The 21,994-nt window shown below is 37.8% G+C and overlaps 1 protein-coding gene across 1 annotated transcript in view; it reads left to right on the top strand.

Moving 5' to 3' along the window:
• Window positions 1–21,994, top strand: part of CFTR (CF transmembrane conductance regulator) — a 163,948-nt gene that overhangs the window by 116,602 nt on the left and 25,352 nt on the right. The window contains exons 21-22 of the mRNA XM_077856012.1: window positions 766–866; window positions 10,040–10,294. Of these exons, the coding sequence (XP_077712138.1) occupies window positions 766–866; window positions 10,040–10,294 (356 nt within the window). The remainder of the gene's footprint in view (window positions 1–765; window positions 867–10,039; window positions 10,295–21,994) is intronic.

The following is a 21,994-nucleotide window of genomic DNA, read 5'->3' as shown; positions in this document are numbered from 1 at the left end:
TTCCTGTTAGAAAATTTTTAGGACCATGAATTAGTGGTCCCCTCCAGCCCTGAAAACCATTTATTCTAATTAAACACTCAAGTATTGTTCTTCCTGGGTGAACTAGTCACTTTTTTGTTTCTTTGTTTAAACATAAAAGTCAAAAAAACAAACAAAAAAAACCAAAAAAAAAACCCCATAAAAGTCAGCTTTCTCCCTTTCTCAATGGCAGACCCATGAGTTTTCACTTCCCCATGAAACCTGAAGTCCGCTCCTCCCACCCCCTGCCACCAAAGCATCTGATTAGCAGAGAAAGTCCTCCTCACAAAGGCAGGAGACGTATCTAAACATCTTCTGGGTGCGGCTCAAACACACCTTTCTTCTGCTTTTGACTTCTTTGTGGAGGAGCTCATCTGGATATAGAAGTTTTTTTGCATCGTCCATCATAGTTGTTGAAGGTATGGTTACTTACAGAGTAGTAGAAGAGATGACCGTGGTATTGACCCGACACCAGCATCCCCTCAACAACTGAAACCTCTTCAAAAAAGGGCAACTCTTCCCTAATTGTCACTCTTTAATTTGAAACATTAGTTGAATACTTAACTGCATGCAGAACCTTATTACCGGTGGTACATGCTGTGGTGAACTGAGACGAAAGATGGTTGAGATGAGCACAAAACTGGAATGTAACTTGAATAGGACATACGCCCTGGGAGCAGCACAAAGTGGCTCACCGAAGAGAGAAATAACTATAAAGCCTGTTTATATGTTTTTCCCCACCTATAGGTGAAGGAGAAGGAACAGTTGGTATTATTCTAACATTAGCCATGAATATCATGGGTACGTTGCAGTGGGCTGTAAACTCCAGCATAGAGGTGGACAGCTTGGTAAGTAATTATTATTTTTTAACTTTTGTGAAAAAGTTTGGACAAACCAAAAAGTATCGGTAATGACATAAGGGACGACTACTTACCCAACCCCCAGTTAAGGAACAGAACATCACCGATAAATCGAAGGCTACTGTGTCTCTCACATTAGACCCGTATCCTTTCCTTCCTCCACATAGACAGCCACTCTCAAGATCCTGTGCTGCGGTGAAAAATCCCGGGCAACGATTTTTCTGGGACAGATAGACAGGTGTGGCATGACTGGGTCCCAGAATTCACCCGCATTCAGCTTCACCACATGGGGCCGAATTGTTCTCAGATATCTGGTGTCAGGTCCTACTCCCATCAAGAGCGTGTAAGGATTCTCATTGGTCTGTAGCTTCTGCAACACTTGAGGTCGCTGGACCTCTTAATTTTGGCAGATGGGAAGTGATCACTAAGGATCACTATTGGCTTTCTCTTCCGTTAGCTTATTTCTGTCAACTGCTGAGTGTTTTTCTTAATTGGTTCACAAGAGTTTATGAATTCTGGGGTAACGGTCAGTCCTGTCTTTTTTTAAACACAGTCCTCTGGTCAATGGCTCAGCTTCCAGTGTCTTGACGAAAGGAAGCTTTTAAGTTGAGTGAAGTTAATTTCATGAATCGTTCCCTTTATGTTTTGATGTCTTGTCTAAGAAACCCTTTTCTGTCTTGGGTTTTCCAGTTGCTCAGCATTGCATTTTTCATAGTATTCTTGGGTTTTTTTTTTTTTTTAATGTTTTAAATTTCCAGTCTTTAGCGATAGCTCCTTTCTCATTCCTAGAGTGTTTCTTTTTGCTTTCTCTCTTTTTGTTTAATACTCCCCCTCACTTTACGTACTCTGTTAGAGTGTACAAAGACTGTGTTTTGGTTTTGTTCTGTCTCTTGTCTTGGTTTCTTGGAATGCGCAGCCTGCAGTAGCATATAACTGAGTGAACACCATCAGGGGCACACACCCCATGGCAGCAAGAGTGGGAGATAAAAGGAAGAAAGGCAGATTTCCCACTTTGAGTTAAAAAGATACATGGTTTTCATGAATCGCATTATCATTAACTTTTATTAGTCCGCCTGGAATAGTGTATTTAAAATCAATCATCCATTACTGCGTTTGCAGAGAGCCTAGAGGTTAATGACCGTATCTAAAACGCTGCCATCACACTTTCTCCTAAGTTCCTTCTCCATTCTCTGAGGTAGATCCCATGGTCCCAGGATGCATTCGTTCATTCAGCTGTGACAATTTTCTAACCCATTCCTATCAGAATGAGTATCCTCATAGGGCGTCCGGGTGGCTCAGGTGGTTGGAGGGACACCCTTGACTTTGGCTCAGGTCATGATCATGGGGTCCTGAGATTGAGCCCTGTGTTGGGTTCCACCCTCAGGGAAGAGTCTGCTTCTGTCCCCTCCCCCTTCCCCCTGTTCACATGCTCTCTCTCTCTAAAATAAATAAGTAAATAAATCTTAAAAAAAAAAAAGAACAAATATCATCTTTAAAAATATCTCTAGGGGAAAAAACAAAACTCTTCATGCCCTCTTTCTCCCCATGTGTCTTAATATTTTATGTAAGCAAAGCATTTTAAAAATTCATTGACATGTAATTCAACCCTAACATGATTCATAATAGGGTCTCTCTCTTTTCCTGGAACATTATTTTTGGGGATTTGGCCAGTTTTTTCAGTGACTCCATTTATCTCTCTTCACTTAACTCTTAACGCTTTTGGGTTTGGATCTCATAGATGTACTTAGAAATGTTTCTGTTGGAAAATAGCAGGAGAAGAGTGGATCAGTATTGTGCCTGCATTTATTTATTTTTTTGTTCAAACTTTCTACTATGTTGACTTTACAATTAAAATTCTCATATACTTCACTTCGTTATCTAAAACTATCTCTACACCTTGTATATTCCCAGTTCTTTTACTGAATTAATTTTCTTGGTTTATCGAGCCTCTATACATTTGATGTTGAAGCCTTTGGCCCATTTCTATTCTGCATATCCAATCTCCACTAAAGTTTCTTTCACTTTTTTTTTTCCCCACTAAAGTTTCTTTAAGGTATTTTTACTTCTCTGGTTTTGTGCATGGGCATCCTGAGCTTTGTAACCTGTGTTTTGACATTGTGTCTTTCATCTTTTGGCATAAAAGAATCTTTGCAAAGAACTATTTATTATGACAAAGTCTATGGAAAGGATCAATATTTATATTTGATTTCATTTTAAAAAGTCGTGTTCTTTTGTTTGAGTATCAAAGTGATCATGTTCATTTTCATTTCCCTGCCAAATGGTACAAGCAGTCTTCCCTTGTAGGCATTCTTCTAATTATTGATTCCCATCATACTGCTTTTACCGACACACCTACCAGAGTGGTATAGTGATCTTTTCATTTTCACCTGACATGTGTTGAGGGTAGGAGAGGAGACAGCCGTGCCCTCAGATTTCACCTCTATGTGATGTTAACCCTGAAGGTTCTTGTGACCTCTGAGGGAGAAATCTGATGTGTTCTCACGTTACATTAGAGTGTCTTAACTGAATTTAGATCTGAGTTTAAATGCAGTAAACAGGGTGTTTCATTTGATTTCCACTTCCAGTTTTCCAGTATGGAGCTACTTAGGAAAAGAAAAAGTATCTTTAGACTTAGAATATTTCATTTACGTATCTGTCCTAGTTTAGACAGAGGCACGGAATCAAACATTAGCGGAACTATGAAGTAATAGAAACAGCAGGATGACTTTTCTTTCACTGCCCATCAGGTGCTTACACCAGGTGCCCAGCTGTTATTAGCCTTGGGCCAGTAAGGGCAGTAGTTGGGTGATAGCCCTTCCTCACGGTTACTTCATGTCCCTCTGTATTTGTAACTGCCTACTCATCTCGGTTATCGGCTCTCCAAGCTGACCAAAAGCCCTTCGACTGCATTTTCCTAATAAATTCTTTATTATAGTCCCTAAGATAGCTCTTTCCCACCTCCTTATCTTTTCTCGGGAGCTCCAGTAATTCCACTCCCTGTGCTCTCAGCCCTTGACCTTGCTACATACTTCATAGAAAGAACCAGATGCAACCAGAAAGGATTTCCTTGTTTCTCTCCACCAATTGTACCAGCCTGCTGCACCTCTCTACTCGTATGCTCTGCCTCTGTGTCCTTGTTCCTATTTCAAGGCCAATAATATGCAATTACCTGCTCTTTGTGGGGCCTCTCTCCCCATCATAAAACTACCTCCCCTTGATGTCTAACTAACACCTCTTTTCTTTGATCTATTTATAGCTCAACTGCTTGTAAGAGGGCCCGGCTCCATTTCCTCCTTCCCATTCTTGCCACAGCCACTTCACTTGGTTTGCATCAGCCCCATGACTCATGATCAACGTCTTGCCAGAGCTGATGTCTTCGTTTCGCTTACCGTCTCAGCAGTCCTTATGCCACGGACAAATCCCTCTTCTCTCACTACCATCATGCTCCTCTGGCCTGTCTCTGCTACCTCTCTGGTTCCTCCTTAGCTCTCCTTGCTGGGCCCTCCTCTTACAGATCTCTGGACATTAGCTGTATTCCAGCCGTCTTCTGTCTCTGTTCTCTAGCTGCTACCATCCAACTCCATGCTTTAGAAACCATCTCTCAGGACGCCCAGTTGGCTCCGTGGTTGAGCATCTGCCTTGGGCCCAGGGCGTGATCCTGGGGTCCTAGGATTGAGTCCCGCATTGGCCTCCCCACAGGGAGCCTGCTTCTTCCTCTGCCTCTCTGTGTCTCTCATGGATGAATAAATAAAATATTTAAAAAAAAAAAAAAAAGGTAAGCGACCGTCTCTCAATCACTCATTTGTAACTCTGGTTGAGACCATCCCCCTCCTCTCTGAAGATACACGACCAACTTGATGCCTCTGTATGGTTAGAAAGCACAGTGATAAGAATGTCTTCCAGTAAGCTTGACATTTGGGGGCCTAAGTTCTTGTTTGGAATCTCCTCAAAATACCACACTGGGGTATCAGGAGGCCATTAAAAGGGAACAAATCTTCTATTCTACCTACTAACTTGTCTGGCTTTATATAGTAGTGAAAAAAAATCATCTGAACATTGTCACCTTATGAATGACATAGTTTAATAGGTTGTGAATCACCCCAGAAATTTTTTAAAAATAGTAAAATTATCAGAGAGTCAAATTTAATAATGCCCACTGGAAACCCCCATTTTAGGGAATTTCCAGTTATTTCGGTTGATAGCATGATGTTTTAAACCGTGTTATTTCAAATTCACTCTTCATTTCAACATGAATCGTGTATATGTCTGTCTATTTCACTTGTGTATTTTATTCTATTTCATAGATGGGGTGAAAAAAGAAGTGTTAATTCATTTTAACTGCATACCTCAAGTACTATATGAATTACAGTTGTTATTGCTAAAGCTATTATTTTAACTTTTTTGTATTCTTAACAAATCTGTGTACTGATTTATATTCTTTGGATTCATGAGATACCTGCCATTTTTAGAACCCTAAAGCTTTTCTCTGTCCTGTTGTTAACTACACAAGCATTGTGTATCTTAAACAGGAATGTGTAACTATATTTCTGCCTCAGTGAAAGAATGAAAATAAAATAAATCAGAGTTAGAATGGGTGCAGAGGTGATGTTTCAACTTTAACAATACCAAGCCATCTGGTGACTAATAGATTACCCATGCTCCAAGTCTGTTTGAATGAGGCAGTTGACAATTCATGTATTTTCAGGACTATCACTTAGGGAGCACAACTTAGACATCTGAGCATAGGAATAGTGTCCTGCTTCCCTAATTCTCTAACTACAGCAGCTGATAAGACAGGCCTGTGGCACTGTGTGTTCCTAATAGCACAAGAAGAAGGAAGCCACCAAGATGAGCTGGGGAGGCTGTGTATCTGCAGGGCTCACATTTAGATTCCAGTTAAGGAGGCTCCAGAAAGTTCTTGCCAGAGTGATGCAATCTGAAAAGAGTTTTCTGTCAATAGAAACTCCCTGTTTCTCCTTTATCCTTTTATTGCCTGTGTTTATTTTGGATTCCAGGAAAGATCAAGTGACTGATGGTACAGTGGCCACCAAGAAATCTGGCTTCTCTTCGTTGGTTGCTTTTGGTGCCTAATTCTCTTGTATTGAAAGCAGTTTTTGCTCTAAGAATTTGAGGGGAGGATTCAGTTCTCCTCTCTCTCCCCCTTCTTTCGATAGTCTCTTGATATTTCTCTTTGTTTTTCTGTTCTCACGAGGCTTTGCGACATGCTTCACCTTCATGACATCTGTCCCAAGACTTCTTTTCATCCAAAGATGTTCTTTCTGTCCCGCAGAGTGGCTTTTCTACTCTGCATTCCACGCTGGCCTTAGGCAAGTCATGAGCCCCCTGAGGGCTTCACTTTTCTCTTTGTGAAAGGTAACAGTTTGGGTAGAAGTTTTCTAAGGTCCATGTCAGCTCTGACATTCTTTTCTGAATCCTTTTCATATGAAAGATTTCAAGTCTTGATTGGCATGCATGCATGTAGGCCTGATGCCCCCAGGAATCAGACCTGTCACCCTCCCTGACAGCTAAACTCCAGTGATTAAGTCATCTACCACTGCACTTGTCAGAGCGGATCAAAGAACTGAACCCATGTGTTACTAGAGCCAACAAAGGGAGAGAAAGTGCCCTTGAGATGTTCTAGAGTCTTGAACTAGTAGGAGAGGCTGATGAGAGCCATAAAGGATTGCTAGAGTGTTAGAAAGTTTGGAAATTTTGTTGGCTTTGTGCATGTGACTTTAACTTCCTGGGTTTAGATTTTTTCACTTGTACCAAGAATGAATAGATCAGATCAGAGGTTCTCAACCTCAATGGCACACGAGGAACCTTTAGAAAAATACAGATTCCTCAGGGTCCTATAAGATCCATTATATCAGTCCTTTTGATCAGGGGCAGGGTGACGGACATGATGTCTATCTATATTTTGAAAAGTGTTTCAGGTAATCTAATGTGCACCTAGACTTGTGAATCACTGGATTAGATGATCTCCAATATTCATTTTACATCTGATTTTTTGGTGTATTGTAGCAGGGGGTCAGCAGATATTTTCTATAAAGGGTCAGATACTTACTGTTTTCAGCTTTTTGAGCTCTATGGTCTCTATGGCAACTACTCAGCCTTTGTAGGGCAAAGCTAATGTAAACAATTGGGTGTGACTGGTTTTGGCCATTGAGCCATAGTTTTGCTGATCTCTGGTCTATGGAATAGAATTTACTTTGGAATTGATGGAGGGGATCCCTGGGTGGCACAGTGGTTTAGCTCCTGCCTTTGGCCCAGGGGGCGATCCTGGAGACCCGGGATCGAATCCCACGTCAGGCTCCTGTGATGGCCTGTAATGTGCTTTTAAAAAATAATACCAGATAGAGTGTAAGTAAGTTCAGGTTCAAGTAATACTATTCATGTGGCTCAGAATTTTCAAACTATCCATCTCTGGCTCCAAAAGTTAATTTTTGACACTTGAAAGACCAGAATTGATTTTCTCTACTCTGGTTCTGTTGTGGCTTCTCCGTTAAAAAGCAGTGGAAGTAGAATGTGCCAGTTGGAGAGCCTGTGAGGTACAAGAAGTTAGTAATTTATAATATTGTCTGGCTGCATCATCTTTTCAGTAATAGCATTTCAGTGGTTGCAAAAGTGGCCACAGTTCAGGTGTCTGCACTAGCCACATTTTCTCTTCATCAGAAAATGTTCTAACCCGCTGAATTGAATGAGTTTCTGCTCAGATGCTGTGATGAGTGCCCATGGTTGAGGTGAACTTGTTCTTGGTCAGGGACATTTGGCTATGCTGTGAGTAGCTATAATAGCCTGTCTCAGGGTCACTTTAAGCAAACTAGACTATATGAAAGATGATTGAGCTGAAAAGTTAGTTTTACATTCTATTTACTACATTTAAATGTCATTTTCTAATAATACTACATATAATTTTGAGTCATTTAGGTAACAATATTTAAGTGTTTTGCTTACCATATGGAAGTATTAAAATATGAAGGATTTTTGTTAGATTGTGTCTTTCTTGATATATTTAACAAAGACTAGTCTAGAATTCTTCACAGCATCGACATGCAAAAAATGTCTTTATTTTATGAAATTAAGTTTCATTTCTGCATTTCTTTCAATCATTTCAAGTACATAATATTATTCTTTTGCAGGATAAGTACAATAAAATATTTTAAATGCATTTGAGCTCTTTTTCTGGCAGTTCCATCTGAATGGTAGTTACAATTCTAACTGATCTTTCAGACCTTGTATAGGCTAGCAAATTTCTAGGAAAATTAATGACAATGTAATGCAAAAGTATGCTTTAATTAAAAAAAAAAACTGAATCAGGATTTAACAACCTCTGAAAGTCACCTGTAATTTGGAATTGAAAACATTATGTGTGAGAGCCACTCTAGAGTTATTTATAATGGATGTGGGCTTTGGATACTTTTCCATTAACAATGGGTTTGATTTAAAAAAAATTCTCCTCTTGAATCTTGAAAAATTATTGAAGATGATATGAAGATTTTTCAAGATGAAAAAAAGTAAAGCAAGAAAATTACTAGATGGAAGAACTTCACAAACAGCAAACTTGATCAATAGCATGTGAAACCAGCAATACAATTACATTGCTAATAAGATGGAATTTTTTTTTTAATTTAAAATTTTTTTTTTTTTTTTTTTTTTTTTATGATATATATAGAGAGAGAGAGAGGCAGAGACACAGGCAGAGGGAGAAGCAGGCTCCATGTACCGGGAGCCTGACGTGGGATTCGATCCCGGGTCTCCAGGATCGTGCCCTGGGCCAAAGGCAGGCGCTAAACCGCTGCGCCACCCAGGGATCCCAATAAGATGGAATTTTTAATGTTCAATCAAGGATCAATATTTAAATTCTTCTGATTTATTTACCAATAATTCCACATTAAAGATGAAAACAATTTCCTGTCCCATGTTTTGATAATGAAAAATAGTAATAATAGAAGCAAATGCCCTGAATACATTTCTTTCCACCTTCCTTTATTTTGCAAAAGATATCATTTTTAATAATCTAAGCCTTAACTATAACTAAGGCTATAAACATTTAACATTGTAAAGGCGAGGGTTGAATTTTGACTGAGGAAAGCCAGAATCAGTAATTACTTTTCAGACAAAAAAAAAAAAAAGCAATCAATTTCCTTGCAGGAAGCTAGTAATTCCTGGGAAGGGCTAAGTCATCAAGGACATCTATTAAAAATAGAAATTGAGTGAATTCAAAGTCTTCAACTCTCTTGTTATTAATTTATTTATTCATATATGTAATCATTCACATATTCATTCCTTTATGAATTTTTCAAATATTTATTAAGTGCCTATTATTTGCAAGGCTATTTTAAAAATTAAATTCCAAATTGCAATAAATCATAACTATCCAGAGGTATATGTTCTTTTCGAAGAATTTAAGCACCTTTAAGAAATACATGAGCTCTTTTATTTCTGTGTACATTAAAGGTGTACTTTATTAAATGTTACATGAATAGATTTATAGAGCAATTGTGTATTTAATTTCATATACAATTTTTATATACAGTGACATTTTCCTCAACAATGGAAATTGATCTGTAAGTAATTTGTATTAAAAATGTAACTATTTACCACAGATATAGAAGAGTGACTTAAATTTGTTTGAAGATTATTGTGAGGTCATTCAAAATTTACTGAGCATCAAGGGTCCACTTGCCACCCAACTGACCCAGAGAATTGTAGACAGTTTTTAAGGCAGTTTGAAAGGTGAGAATCTTCAGTAATGGTTTTGAGGTGTGGAATGTTTTATTATAATATACCAGTTGTACAACAGTGTGCAGTGTTGCTCATAGTTGAAAAAAAAATTTCCCCTTGACATCATCTATTCCTTTGAGTATAGTTTGTCTATTGATGTGTGGCTTGCATAACTGAGAATTAAATGATCACAAAAATAAACAGGTCTATACAGAGCCCATTTATATAAATCCTAGTTAATTCTCTTTGGTTAAGCTTTTAATTATATCCAATTATTTCCTCTTAGTTCATTGAAAAACCTCCTGACAAATAACCAGGTGACGACGAGCAGCGTCACATCTTACATGTTATTTTGTAAGGAAACATCACACTAATTATGACATTGCCTGCAGGTATTAAGCAAACAAAAATAAAATATTGTTATTTCATTTCAGATGCGATCGGTGAGCCGAGTCTTCAAGTTTATTGACATGCCTACAGAAGAAAGTAAACCACCTACCAAGTCATTCAAACCATCCAAGGATGCCCAACTCTCAAAAGTTACGATTACTGAGAATCGGCATGTGAGGGAAGATGATATCTGGCCCTCAGGGGGCCAAATGACTGTCAAAGACCTCACAGCAAAGTATATAGATGGTGGGAATGCCATATTAGAGAACATTTCCTTCTCAATAAGTCCTGGCCAGAGGGTGAGATTTAAATATTCTTTGCTTTGTTTGACCTGTGTTTAGTAAGTAAATCTCGGTAGCCTCAAGCAATGTCTTGGTAAAGTCCATTGGTAGCATTATTATTATTACAGACCAGGCCAATATTGAATACACATATTTCAAGTTATTAAATATGAAGCCATTATTTTTTCATGTAGACACATCTGGAAAGAAGTTGCTATAGCCGATGTCAAAGAGTTGACTGCCTGTGCTCTCTTCTAGGATTCTTATGGTTTCAGGTCTCACATTTAGGTCTTTGATCCATTTTGAATTTATTTTTGTGTCTATTGTAAGAAAGTGGTCCAGTTTCATTCTTCTGCATGTGGCTGTCTGTTTTCTCAGCATCCTTTGTTGAAGAGACGGTATTTCTTTTCATTGGATATTCTTTCCTGCTTTGTCAAAGATTAACTGACTACATAGCTGTGGGTCCAATTCGGAGTTTTCTATTGTGTTCCATTGATCTATATGTCTATTTTTATGCCAGTAAAATAATGTCTTGATCACTACAGCTTTGTATTGTAATATAACTTGAGATCTGGAATTGTGATTCCTCCAGCTTTGCTTTCTTTTTCAAGGTTGCGTTGGCTCTTCAGGGTCTTTTGTGGTTCCATAGAAATTTTAGGATTGTTCTAGCTCTGTGAAAAATGCTGTTGGTATTTTGATAAGGGATTGCATTAAAAGTGCAGATTGCTCTGGGTAGTAGAGACATTTTAGCAATATTTGTTTTTCCAATCCATGAGCGTGGAATGTCTTTTGATTTGTTGTGTCATCTTCTGTTTCTTTCATCAGTGTTTTCTAGTTTTCAGAGTACAAGTCTTTCACCTCTTTGGTTAGATTTATTCCTAGGTATTTTACTATTTTTGGTACAGTTGTAAATGGGATTGTTTTCTGAATTTCTCTTTCTGCTGTTTCGTTATTGGTGTATAGAAATGCAACAGATTTCTGTACAAGCTTTTGTACCCTGCGACTTTACTGAATTTTTTTAGCAGTTTTTTTGGATAGGATCACGTGGATTTTCTATATAGAGTATTATGTCATCTGCAAATAGCGAAAGTTTTACTGCTTTTTACCAACGGATGCCTTTTATTTCTTTTTGTTGTCTGATTGCTGTAGCTAGGACTTCCAGTACTGTGTTTAATAAAAGTAGTGAGAGTGGGAGAGTGGACATCATTGTCTCGTTCCTGACCTTAGGGAAATACTCCTGTTTTTCCCCATTAAGTATGATATTGGCTATCGGTTTTTCATAGATGGCCTTTATAATGTTGGTATGTTACCTCTAAACCTACTTTGTAGAGGGTTTGTATCATGAATGGATGTTGTACTTCATCAAATGCTTTTTCTGTGTCTATTGAAATGTTCATATGGTTCTTCTCTCTTATTGACATGATGTATCATCGTTGATTAATGTTGACTGATATGTGAATATTGAACCATCCTTGCAACCGAGGAATAAATCCCACTTGGTCATGGTGAATAATTTTTTTGAATGTATTGTTGAATTTTGTTTGCTAGTAGTTTGTTGAAGATTTTTGCATTTATGTTCATCAGTGATATTGACTTGTAGTTCTTTTTTTTTGTGGTGTCCATATCTAGTTTTGGTATTAGGGTAATGGTGGCCTCATAGAATGAATTTGGATGGGTTTGTTTTTTTGTTGTTTGCTTTTCCTTTTCTATTTTCTCTTCTTGAGAAGATGTATTAACTCTTCTTTAAATGTTGGTAGAATTCACCTGTGAAGCCATATGGTTGGTCCTGGACTTTTGTTTTTTGGGAGTTTTTTGATTACTGATTCAATTTCTTTGCTGGTTATAATTCTGTTCAAATTTTCTATTTCTTCCTGTTTCAGTTTTGGTATTTATATGTTTGTAGGAATTGCTTATTTCTTCTAGGTTGTCCAATTTGGGGCATATACTTTTTGATGATATTCTCTTATGATTGTTTGTATTCCTGTGGTGTTGGTTGTTATTTCTCCTCTTTCATTTGTAATTTTAGAGTGAAAACAGTTTTAAATCAGCACAAATGGAAAGAGTAGGTTTTAGATTGAATTTGTCCCTTCTATTAGAATGAGGTTGTGTACATTAGAACTATGTAAAATTATTTGCCTTTGTCCCTCCCTTGTGTTGAGAAAACACACAATTAAGTTTTCTCTTTTGCTTTGCACATCAGTGAGTGCCACAAGTAGCTGAAAACGTCCTTGGGACCATCAGGACAGATTCCAAAAGTGATGTCAAGTTACAAACAATAGCAGCAAATAAGTTGACATAAACCAGAGTGAGAAGCCTTGGTAAATTATTTCCTTTCTCTCCTCCTGACATCTTCCCAACCCTTTGCTTCACTGATGCTAACTTGCTTGCTAAATTAAATCCAACCGAGTCCTACGAGTGTGACAATTTGCAGAGTCCTCATTTCTGTAGGTAGTTTCCTTGATGTGAGAGTAATAATAAGAGCTGCTGTAAAATGAGGAAGAAGCAGTATGCTTAGGCATTTAATGTTCTCAGAAACTTTATATAGAAAATAGGCCATATGTGTTCACTAAATATTCTTTGCAAGGAACGGTAGGTGCTCTGAGGGAATTGAAAATTACTTACGTAAGGCTATGGATCTTGCCATCCAAAGAGAGAAGCTAATGTTTATCAAGTGCTTATCATGTTCTAAGCACTGTCTAAAGACATTTATTTGCTATCACATTTGATCTTATTATAATCCCAAAGGTAGATACTATTACCCGTTTTGTGCAGTGGAAGAAACTGAAGTTCAATTAAGTGAGTGAGTTAGCAGGGATCTTAAACTCAGATCTGTCTGACTTTAAAGTTCTTTTTCACTTGCTTCCCTTAAAAGTAGAAAAAGAAGGAGCCAAAGGAGAGAGAGAGAAAGGAAGAGAAAAAAAGAGATATCTGTCCCAGAAGATGCCCCTCTAAGGGGAAATGCAAGATCCAGTAAGAACTGAAGCAGATCACTGTGAAGTTAACAAAGCTTAAATTTCAGAGTTTACTTGCCTGAACCCCTTCCAAGGCCATGTACTTAATTTTATATTTCTAAGTATGAAATCTTTATTCTTGGAAATAACTCCTCCTCCATGTTGTATAAGCCTCAGGTTCCAAAAACCCTTGTTATACCCTTGAATAAAAGATGCATAGGTATAATGCAGAGGCAAGGAGGAAGCAGTTAGTATCAGTTGGCTGGGAGTTGTGCTATTCAGGGAAAGTTTTCCACAGGAAGTGGCATTTAGAAGGAGACTTTGAGACTTGAGCTGTATATTTGAACAAGCAAAGGTGAGTGAAAAAGGGTAAGCAGAGGGAATAATCGAAGGCATGGGGCATGTACAGGAAACAATGACTAGTTTGGTCAGATTGGAGGATGCATAAAGGATAAAGTGGAAGACATACCTAGAGCAAAATAATGAGAATTATTGATCTTGGGAGCTGAAGTAACAAAGGAAGTTGAAGACTCAGAAAATCTTACTCAGTTTTGCTCCTGAGTAGTCTTTGGTCATCTTCAAGAGAGCAGTGATTCTCAAAGTGTGGTTCCCTGGACCAGGATCATCTATATCACTCAGGAACTTGTGAGAAATGCATATTCTTTGGCCTCACTCAACCCTACTGAGTAAGAACTCTGGGTGTGTAGGGACAGTAGTCGGTATCACTGATACATTCCCTTCCAAGAATGAGAGCCCAGTTTAAGACAGTCATTGGGTGCAGAGAAATGAAGGTAGAAGTCCAACTGCAAAGTGTTAGGGAATGGGGGAGTACTGAAATGGAGAGTTCTGTAGAGCACTGACATTGGTGTGGGAAAGGGGTAGCAAGACCACCTGCCTAAGAGGATGGCTATAGGGAGGCTCTTTTGCCTTTGCACTATAGAGATTTTGGTTGTTTTGTTTTGTTTTTTGAGACAGAAGGAAAGCAGATAACTGGGGTTAAAGAGAAAGATGAGTAAAGAGTTGGGCAATTAAGATCTTTAAAAAAAAAAAAAAGAGTTGGGAAACTGCAGGTGTTCATGTTATACAGCCTTGATCTTTTAAGTCCATGATAAGGCAAAGTCGTGGGAAATGAGTAATGTCAGTCCTGTAACTTTCTTTTTCTTCTTCAGTATTGTGTTGGTTACTCAAGATCTTTTGCATCTCCATATAAACTTTAGAATCAACTTGTCAGCTCCACAAAATAACTTGCTGAGATTTTTTTAAATTTCTTTTTTATTTATTTATGATAGTCACACACACACACACAGAGAGAGGCAGAGACACAGGCAGAGAGAGAAGCAGGCTCCATGCACCGGGAGCCCGACGTGGGATTCGATCCCGGATCTCCAGGATCACGCTCTGGGCCAAAGGCAGGCGCCAAACCGCTGTGCCACCCAGGGATCCCACTTGCTGAGATTTTGACTGGGATCACATTGAATCTATAGATCAAGTTGGGAAGAATCGATATCTTGACAATACTGAATCTTTCTTTTCACGAACATGGACCATTTCTCTATTTACCTACTTTTTCTTTGAGTTCATTCATCAGAATTTTGTGGTTTTTCTCATCTAGATTTTGTATATTATATTTTCTTATATTTATATCTTAAGTATTTTGTTTTGGGAGTGCTAATGTAAATGGTAATATGTCTTTAATTTCAAATTCCACTTGTTCGTTGCTGGTATTTAGCAAAGGAATTGATTTTTGCATATTAACCTTGTATCCTACAACTTTGCTGTTAACACTTATTAGTTCCAGGAATTTTATTGCTGATCTTCTAGATTTTCTATGTATATGATGTCATTTGTGAACAAAGACAGTTTTGTTTCTTTCTCCCCAATCTGCATGCTTTTAATTTCCTTTTCTGGTCTTAATGCCTTAGCTGGACTTTCCAGTATAATGGTATAATGTGGAAAAGGAGTTATGAGAAAGGATATCCTTGCCTTGTTCCTGATCTTAGCAGGAAGTCTTTTGAGTTTCTCACCCTTACGTGCAATGTTAACTAGAGGGTCATTATAGATGTCTTTTTCAAGTTAAGGAAGTTCCCCTTTATTCCTACTCTGCAGAGTTTTTCTCAGGAATTAACATTGGATCTTGTCAAATGAATTCTGCATCTATTGATACAAATTGTGATTTTTCTTAGTTTAGGCCATTGATAGAGTAGATTATATTCATTTTGAATTTTGAACCAACCTTGTGTATCTGGAATAAATTACACTTGGTCATGGTATATAATCTCTTTGTACGTTGTTGGATTGGATTTGCTAATATTTTGTTGAAGATTTTTGGTACTATGTTCATGAGAAGTGGTCTCTAATGTCTTTGCCTGCTTTTGGTTGTTGGTGGTGGTTGTTAATGTAGGCCTCATAGAATAGTTAGGAAGTATTCCCTCTGCTTCCATCTCCTGGAAGAATTTGTAGAGGATTGATAGAATTTCTACTTTAAATATTTGATAGAATTCACCAGTGAATGTATCTGGACCTGGAGATTTCTGAATTGGAAGGTTGTTAAGTATTGATAACATTTCTTTAAAAGATATATATGCCTATTTAGATTGTCTAATTCTTGTGTGAGTGTTGGAAGATTGTATCTTTTGAGGAATTGGTACATTTCATGTAGATTTTCAAATTGCTGGACATATAGTTGCTTATAGTATTACTTTATTATTCTCATATGATGGGATATGCAGTGATGTCCTCTCTTGCAATTCTAATATTAGTAATTTGTTTAATTACTAATTCCCTTGTTTTCTTAGTTAAGTCTGGCTAGAAGCTTATTAATTTTATTGATCTTTTTCTAAGAACCAGCTTTCACTGATTTTCTCTACTTATTTCCTATTTTCAACTAGATGATTCTGCACTAATTTTTACGATTTCTCTTCTGCTTTCTTTCAATGTAACTTACTCTTCTTTTTCTAGTTTCCCATAGTAGAAACTTAAACTATATAGAAACTTAGACTATTTTAGATTTGTCTTCTTTTCTAATATATGCCTTTAATGATATAAATTTCCCTCTGTACTGCTTTCACTGCAGCCACAGGATGAACTGTGAGTTGGAGTTGGGTATTTTCCTTCCCTAGATCAATTGGGTTCTAATAAAAACCCCAATAGGTTAAGCTCTCATAAAATAGTTTCTCTTGAAGGCAGTCTTATGAAGAACTGAATTCTCTAATGCTCTGGAGTATTACAAAATTGTTGCTTTCTCCCTCCTCCTACTGGATGCATCAGGGATTTTTCTGTGTTTTTCACTGTGAAATGGTAAACATCATTGGGCTCCTGGAGGTAATATTCACAAAATGGCCCTTCTACAAATGGCCTCCCCCTGACTTTTTTGCCCTCAGACTTGTCCACATTGATCCTCCAGTAATTTTTCAGTTACAGTTTAGAGATTTTTACCCTGATTCTAGTTTCTGTGAACTTTCTCTTTTTTTTATTTATTTTTTTTATTCGTGTTCAATTTACCAACATACAGAATAACCCCCAGTGCCCGTCACCCATTCACTCCCACCCCCCCGCCCTCCTCCCCTTCTACCACCCCTAGTTTGTTTCCCAGAGTTAGGAGTCTTTATGTTCTGTCTCCCTTTCTGATATTTCCCACACATTTCTTCTCCCTTCCCTTATATTCCCTTTCACTATTATTTATATTCCCCTAATGAATGAGAACATATAATGTTTGTCCTTCTCCGATTGACTTACTTCACTCAGCATAATACCCTCCAGTTCCATCCACGCTGAAGCAAATGGTGGGTATTTGTCATTTCTAATGGCTGAGGAATATTCCATTGTATACATAAACCAAAGCTTCTTTATCCATCATCTTTCGATGGACACCGAGGCTCCTTCCACAGTTTGGCTATTGTGGCCATTGCTGCTATAAACATCGGGGTGCAGGTGTCCCGGCGTTTCATTGCATTTGTATCTTTGGGGTAAATCCCCAACAGTGCAATTGCTGGGTCGTAGGGCAGGTATATTTTTAACTGTTTGAGGAACCTCCACACAGTTTTCCAGAGTGGCTGCACCAGTTCACATTCCCACCAACAGTGTAAGAGGGTTCCCTTTTCTCCGCATCCTCTCCAACATTTGTGGTTTCCTGCCTTGTTAATGTTCCCCATTCTCACTGGTGTGAGGTGGTATCTCATTGTGGTTTTGATTTGTATTTCCCTGATGGCAAGTGATGCAGAGCATTTTCTCATGTGCATGTTGGCCATGTCTATGTCTTCCTCTGTGAGATTTCTCTTCATGTCTTTTGCCCATTTCATGATGGGATTGTTTGTTTCTTTGGTGTTGAGTTTAATAAGTTCTTTATAGATCTTGGAAACTAGCCCTTTATCTGATATGTCATTTGCAAATATCTTCTCCCATTCTGTAGGTTGTCTTTTAGTTTTGTTGACTGTATCCTTTGCTGTGCAAAAGCTTCTTATCTTGATGAAGTCCCAATAGTTCATTTTTGCTTTTGTTTCTTTTGCCTTCGTGGATGTATCTTGCAAGAAGTTACTGTGGCCAAGTTCAAAAAGGGTGTTGCCCATGTTTTCCTCTAGGATTTTGATGGAATCTTGTCTCACATTTAGATCTTTCATCCATTTTGAGTTTATCTTTGTGTATGGTGAAAGAGAGTGGTCTAGTTTCATTCTTCTGCATGTGGATGTCCAATTTTCCCAGCACCATTTATTGAAGAGACTGTCTTTCTTCCAATGGATAGTCTTTCCTCCTTTATCAAATATTAGTTGACCATAAAGTTGAGGGTCCACTTCTGGGTTCTCTATTCTGTTCCATTGATCTATGTGTCTGTTTTTGTGCCAGTACCACACTGTCTTGATGACCACAGCTTTGTAGTACAACCTGAAATCTGGCATTGTGATGCCCACAGATATGGTTTTCTTTTTTAAAATTCCCCTGGCTATTCAGGGTCTTTTCTGATTCCACACAAATCTTAAAATAATTTGTTCTAACTCTCTGAAGAAAGTCCATGGTATTTTGATAGGGATTGCATTAAACGTGTAAATTGCCCTGGGTAACATTGACATTTTCACAATATTAATTCTGCCAATCCATGAGCATGGAATATTTTTCCATCTCTTTGTGTCTTCCTCAATTTCTTTCAGAAGTGTTCTATAGTTTTGAGGGTATAGATCCTTTACTTCTTTGGTTGGGTTTATTCCTAGGTATCTTATGCTTTTGGGTGCTATTGTAAATGGGATTGACTCCTTAATTTCTCTTTCTTCAGTCTCATTGTTAGTGTATAGAAATGCCACTGATTTCTGGGCATTGATTCTGTATCCTGCCACGCTACCAAATTGCTGTATGAGCTCTAGCAATCTTGGGGTGGAGGCTTTTGGGTTTTCTATGTAGAGTATCATGTCATCGGCAAAGAGGGAGAGTTTGACTTCTTCTTTGCCAATTTGAATGCCTTTAATGTCTTTTTGTTGTCTGATTGCTGAGGCTAGGACTTCCAGTACTATGTTGAACAGCAGTGGTGAGAGTGGACATCCCTGTCTTGTTCCTGATCTTAGGGGAAAGGCTCCCAGTGCTTCCCCATTGAGAATATATTTGCTGTGGGCTTTTCATAGATGGCTTTTAAGATGTTGAGGAATGTTCCCTCTATCCCTACACTCTGAAGAGTTTTGATCAGAAATGGATGCTGTATTTTGTCAAATGCTTTCTCTGCATCTAATGAGAGGATCATATGGTTCTTGGTTTTTCTCTTGCTGATATGATGAATCACATTGATTGTTTTACGGGTGTTGAACCAGCCTTGTGTCCCGGGGATAAATCCTACTTGGTCATGGTGAACTTTCTGATCATGGTTTCTTCTCTCATAAATTGTGATTCTCTATATCTGTGTGTCTTTCCATTTATGGTGGTTATGGTTTGTTCCGTGTCTTCACTCTCTAACAGATGGAAGAATTTTGATTTTTCAGTTTGCTCAGCTTTTTACTTGTTAGGACAAAGTGATGACATTCAAGTTCCTTATATTTTGGTCCAGAAATCAGAAGTCCTATTTGCCATCTTTCAATCCCTTTGCCTAGCACGTTGCCTAGCTTACTATATGTTAAATGCATGCATGAATGAATAGCTTATACCTACTTCTCGTGATATGATTGATTAGAGTATGAACTGATTGTTAAAATATTATTTTGAGCAGGTCTGTTAAGATTGTTATTTCTACTGCCTTGCCCTTAGAACATATAAGAGCATCTTGCCGTCTATAACAAGATGTCCCAAACATACTTTTTGCATGCTGACTCAAGAATATACTAAAATTCAGTATATTATCTTGATTATTCAAGAATCCTACAAGATCAGCTGTGGTCTAATTCATCTTCTTGAAAAAAGAAAAAGAAGAAAAGATTTGAAAAGGACTTAAATAGGCATCTCTTGTTTAATTTTTAATGGATTTCAGCATTTTTGCTGGGATGGTGTGCCTGAGTCCATTTGAGCTGCTGTAACAAGATATCATAGGCTAGGTGGCTTATAAACAACAGAAATTTATTTCTCATAATTCTGTCTGGGAAGTCCAGGATCATGGTGCCAGCAGATTCATTGTCTGGTAAGAACCTACTTCCTCATAGATGTTTGTCTTGTCATTGTAACCTGATACAGTGAAAGAGGTGAGAGAGCTTTCTGGGATTTCTTTATAAGGGCATTAATCTCATTCATGAAGGTTCCACCCTTATGACCTAATCGCTTCCCAAAGGCTGACATATGAATTTGGGGGAGACACAAATATTCAGCTCATAGCATGGTGAAAGATTTTTTTAAAATTTATTTTTATTTATTTATGATAGAGAGAGAGAGAGAGAGAGAGAGGCAGAGACACAGGCAGAGGGAGAAGCAGGCTCCATGCACCGGGAGCCTGACGTGGGATTCGATCCCGGGTCTCCAGGATTGGGCCCTGGGCCAAAGGCAGGCGCCAAACCACTGCGCCACCCAGGGATCCCCAAAAGATTTTTAAAATCAGTATTTTATGTAAAAAAGTTATTCAGTCTTTATGTTAAAACATTTTGTCCGTAACAATTATCTTAGGGAAGAGGTGTCTTATTATCTTCTTTGCTCCTAATTTCGACCTTTACTTCACAGAATCTGTACTTTAAATTTTATTTTCAATGCATGAGAAATAGAGCAAGATTTTTACAACTTTTACTTTACTTTCAAGTAGTTGTTTTCTTAAAAGCTTTTGATTTTTTGCTGGAATTTTAATATCCAGATTACCTTCTCCCCAATAGAATATCTCTTCCTTTTTCCCTTTTCTTTTCCTCTCAAAATGCAGACTGGGATTCTAATTTGGAGCCAGGTCCTTCATGATAAACGTAGACTTATCAAAATGCCTTAGGTGGTAAATTGTGTCTAACACAGTACTGGATGGTCTTCTAGTTAAATAGGTATTTAATAGTACTTCAAGGTCTATTCTTTTGGGTGAGCTTCCCTGATTTCTTTATTTGTAGACTCTTCAAAATCCTGAGATGCCAGAAGCAATTTAAACAGTGTCAAGGGTAAAACAAACGAACAAACAAACAGTGCCAAGGGTTCAGATGATGTCTGTTTGATTTGTGAAACACATATGGCATCCTGTCGTGATAGAAATTGGTATTTAGTAGCTGAATCATTCAGTAATTAACCTTAGAGTTATGAGGAACATATTCTCAAGAACTTATGTTAAGAATTATAGTTCATTAATGGTAAATATATAAAAGGTACAGTAATTACCACTTTAGAGATCTAGATTTCATCTTACTTGGTATCTTGATTTCTGGAAACCACAGAAGATGAAAAATAAGTATAGTAGGTTTCCATCTGTTGCAATACTAAAATAGTGGCTCAAGCACTTTGAAAAGAATGTACTGAGACTGTTCTATTCATGGTACGGAGCAATTACAGCTAGCACCGAATTCAACATTGTGTAGCTGTCCACATAGTATTTTGATTTATCTTGATCCAAAATTCTCAGAAAGGAAGTTCACTGAAGTTACTAGAAATCACTGACTTGCAATTAGGATATACCTTAAAAGCTTACTTGCGGGAAGTATCCTGGCCTTATTCAATAGATCACTGAGAAGCCTGGAAAAACAAATCCCGGAAAAGAATTATTATGTGCCAATTATATAAACAAGAAAACTTTGTTAGATATGGACCAATAAGATTCCTTGCAGCTAGAAACATGTCAGACATGATGCAGTATCCTCAGTTCAATAATACAGAAGGATCAGAGAACAGCTACAAAACTGGAAAGCTAAACAAAAGATTTACAATTTGCCTCTCAATTAAGCCTTATATCAACATAAAAACTGAATTCTCTAGAACTTTCAGTATTTGCTTCTTGAAAGGGAACATGGTCATTTATCGTAGTTATTAGAACCTTGGCTAATGATATAGAGGTCTGGTCCTCAAGATGCTTTTGATAAAAAATTTTTAATACGGCTTTGTTATTTTTTATCTATTTTTTAAAGTTTTTATTTAAATTCCAGTTACTTAACATACAGTGTGATATTAGTTTCAGTTGCACATATAGTGATTCAAGACTTCCATACAACACCTGGTGCTCATCGCAAGTGTGCTCCTTAATCCCCATCACCTATTTCATCCATCCCCCACCCACCTCCCCTCTGGTAACCAGCAGTTGGTTCTCCGTAGTTGAGAGTCTGTTTCTTGGTTTGCCCCTCCCTCTTCTTTTTTTCCCCCTTTGCTTATTTGTTTTGTTTCTTAAATTCCACATATGAGTGAAATCATGTGG

This window comes from Canis aureus, chromosome 18 (assembly GCF_053574225.1).
Source record: "Canis aureus isolate CA01 chromosome 18, VMU_Caureus_v.1.0, whole genome shotgun sequence".
Lineage (NCBI taxonomy): Eukaryota > Metazoa > Chordata > Mammalia > Carnivora > Canidae > Canis > Canis aureus.
This window is presented reverse-complemented; position numbering and strand designations above follow the sequence as displayed.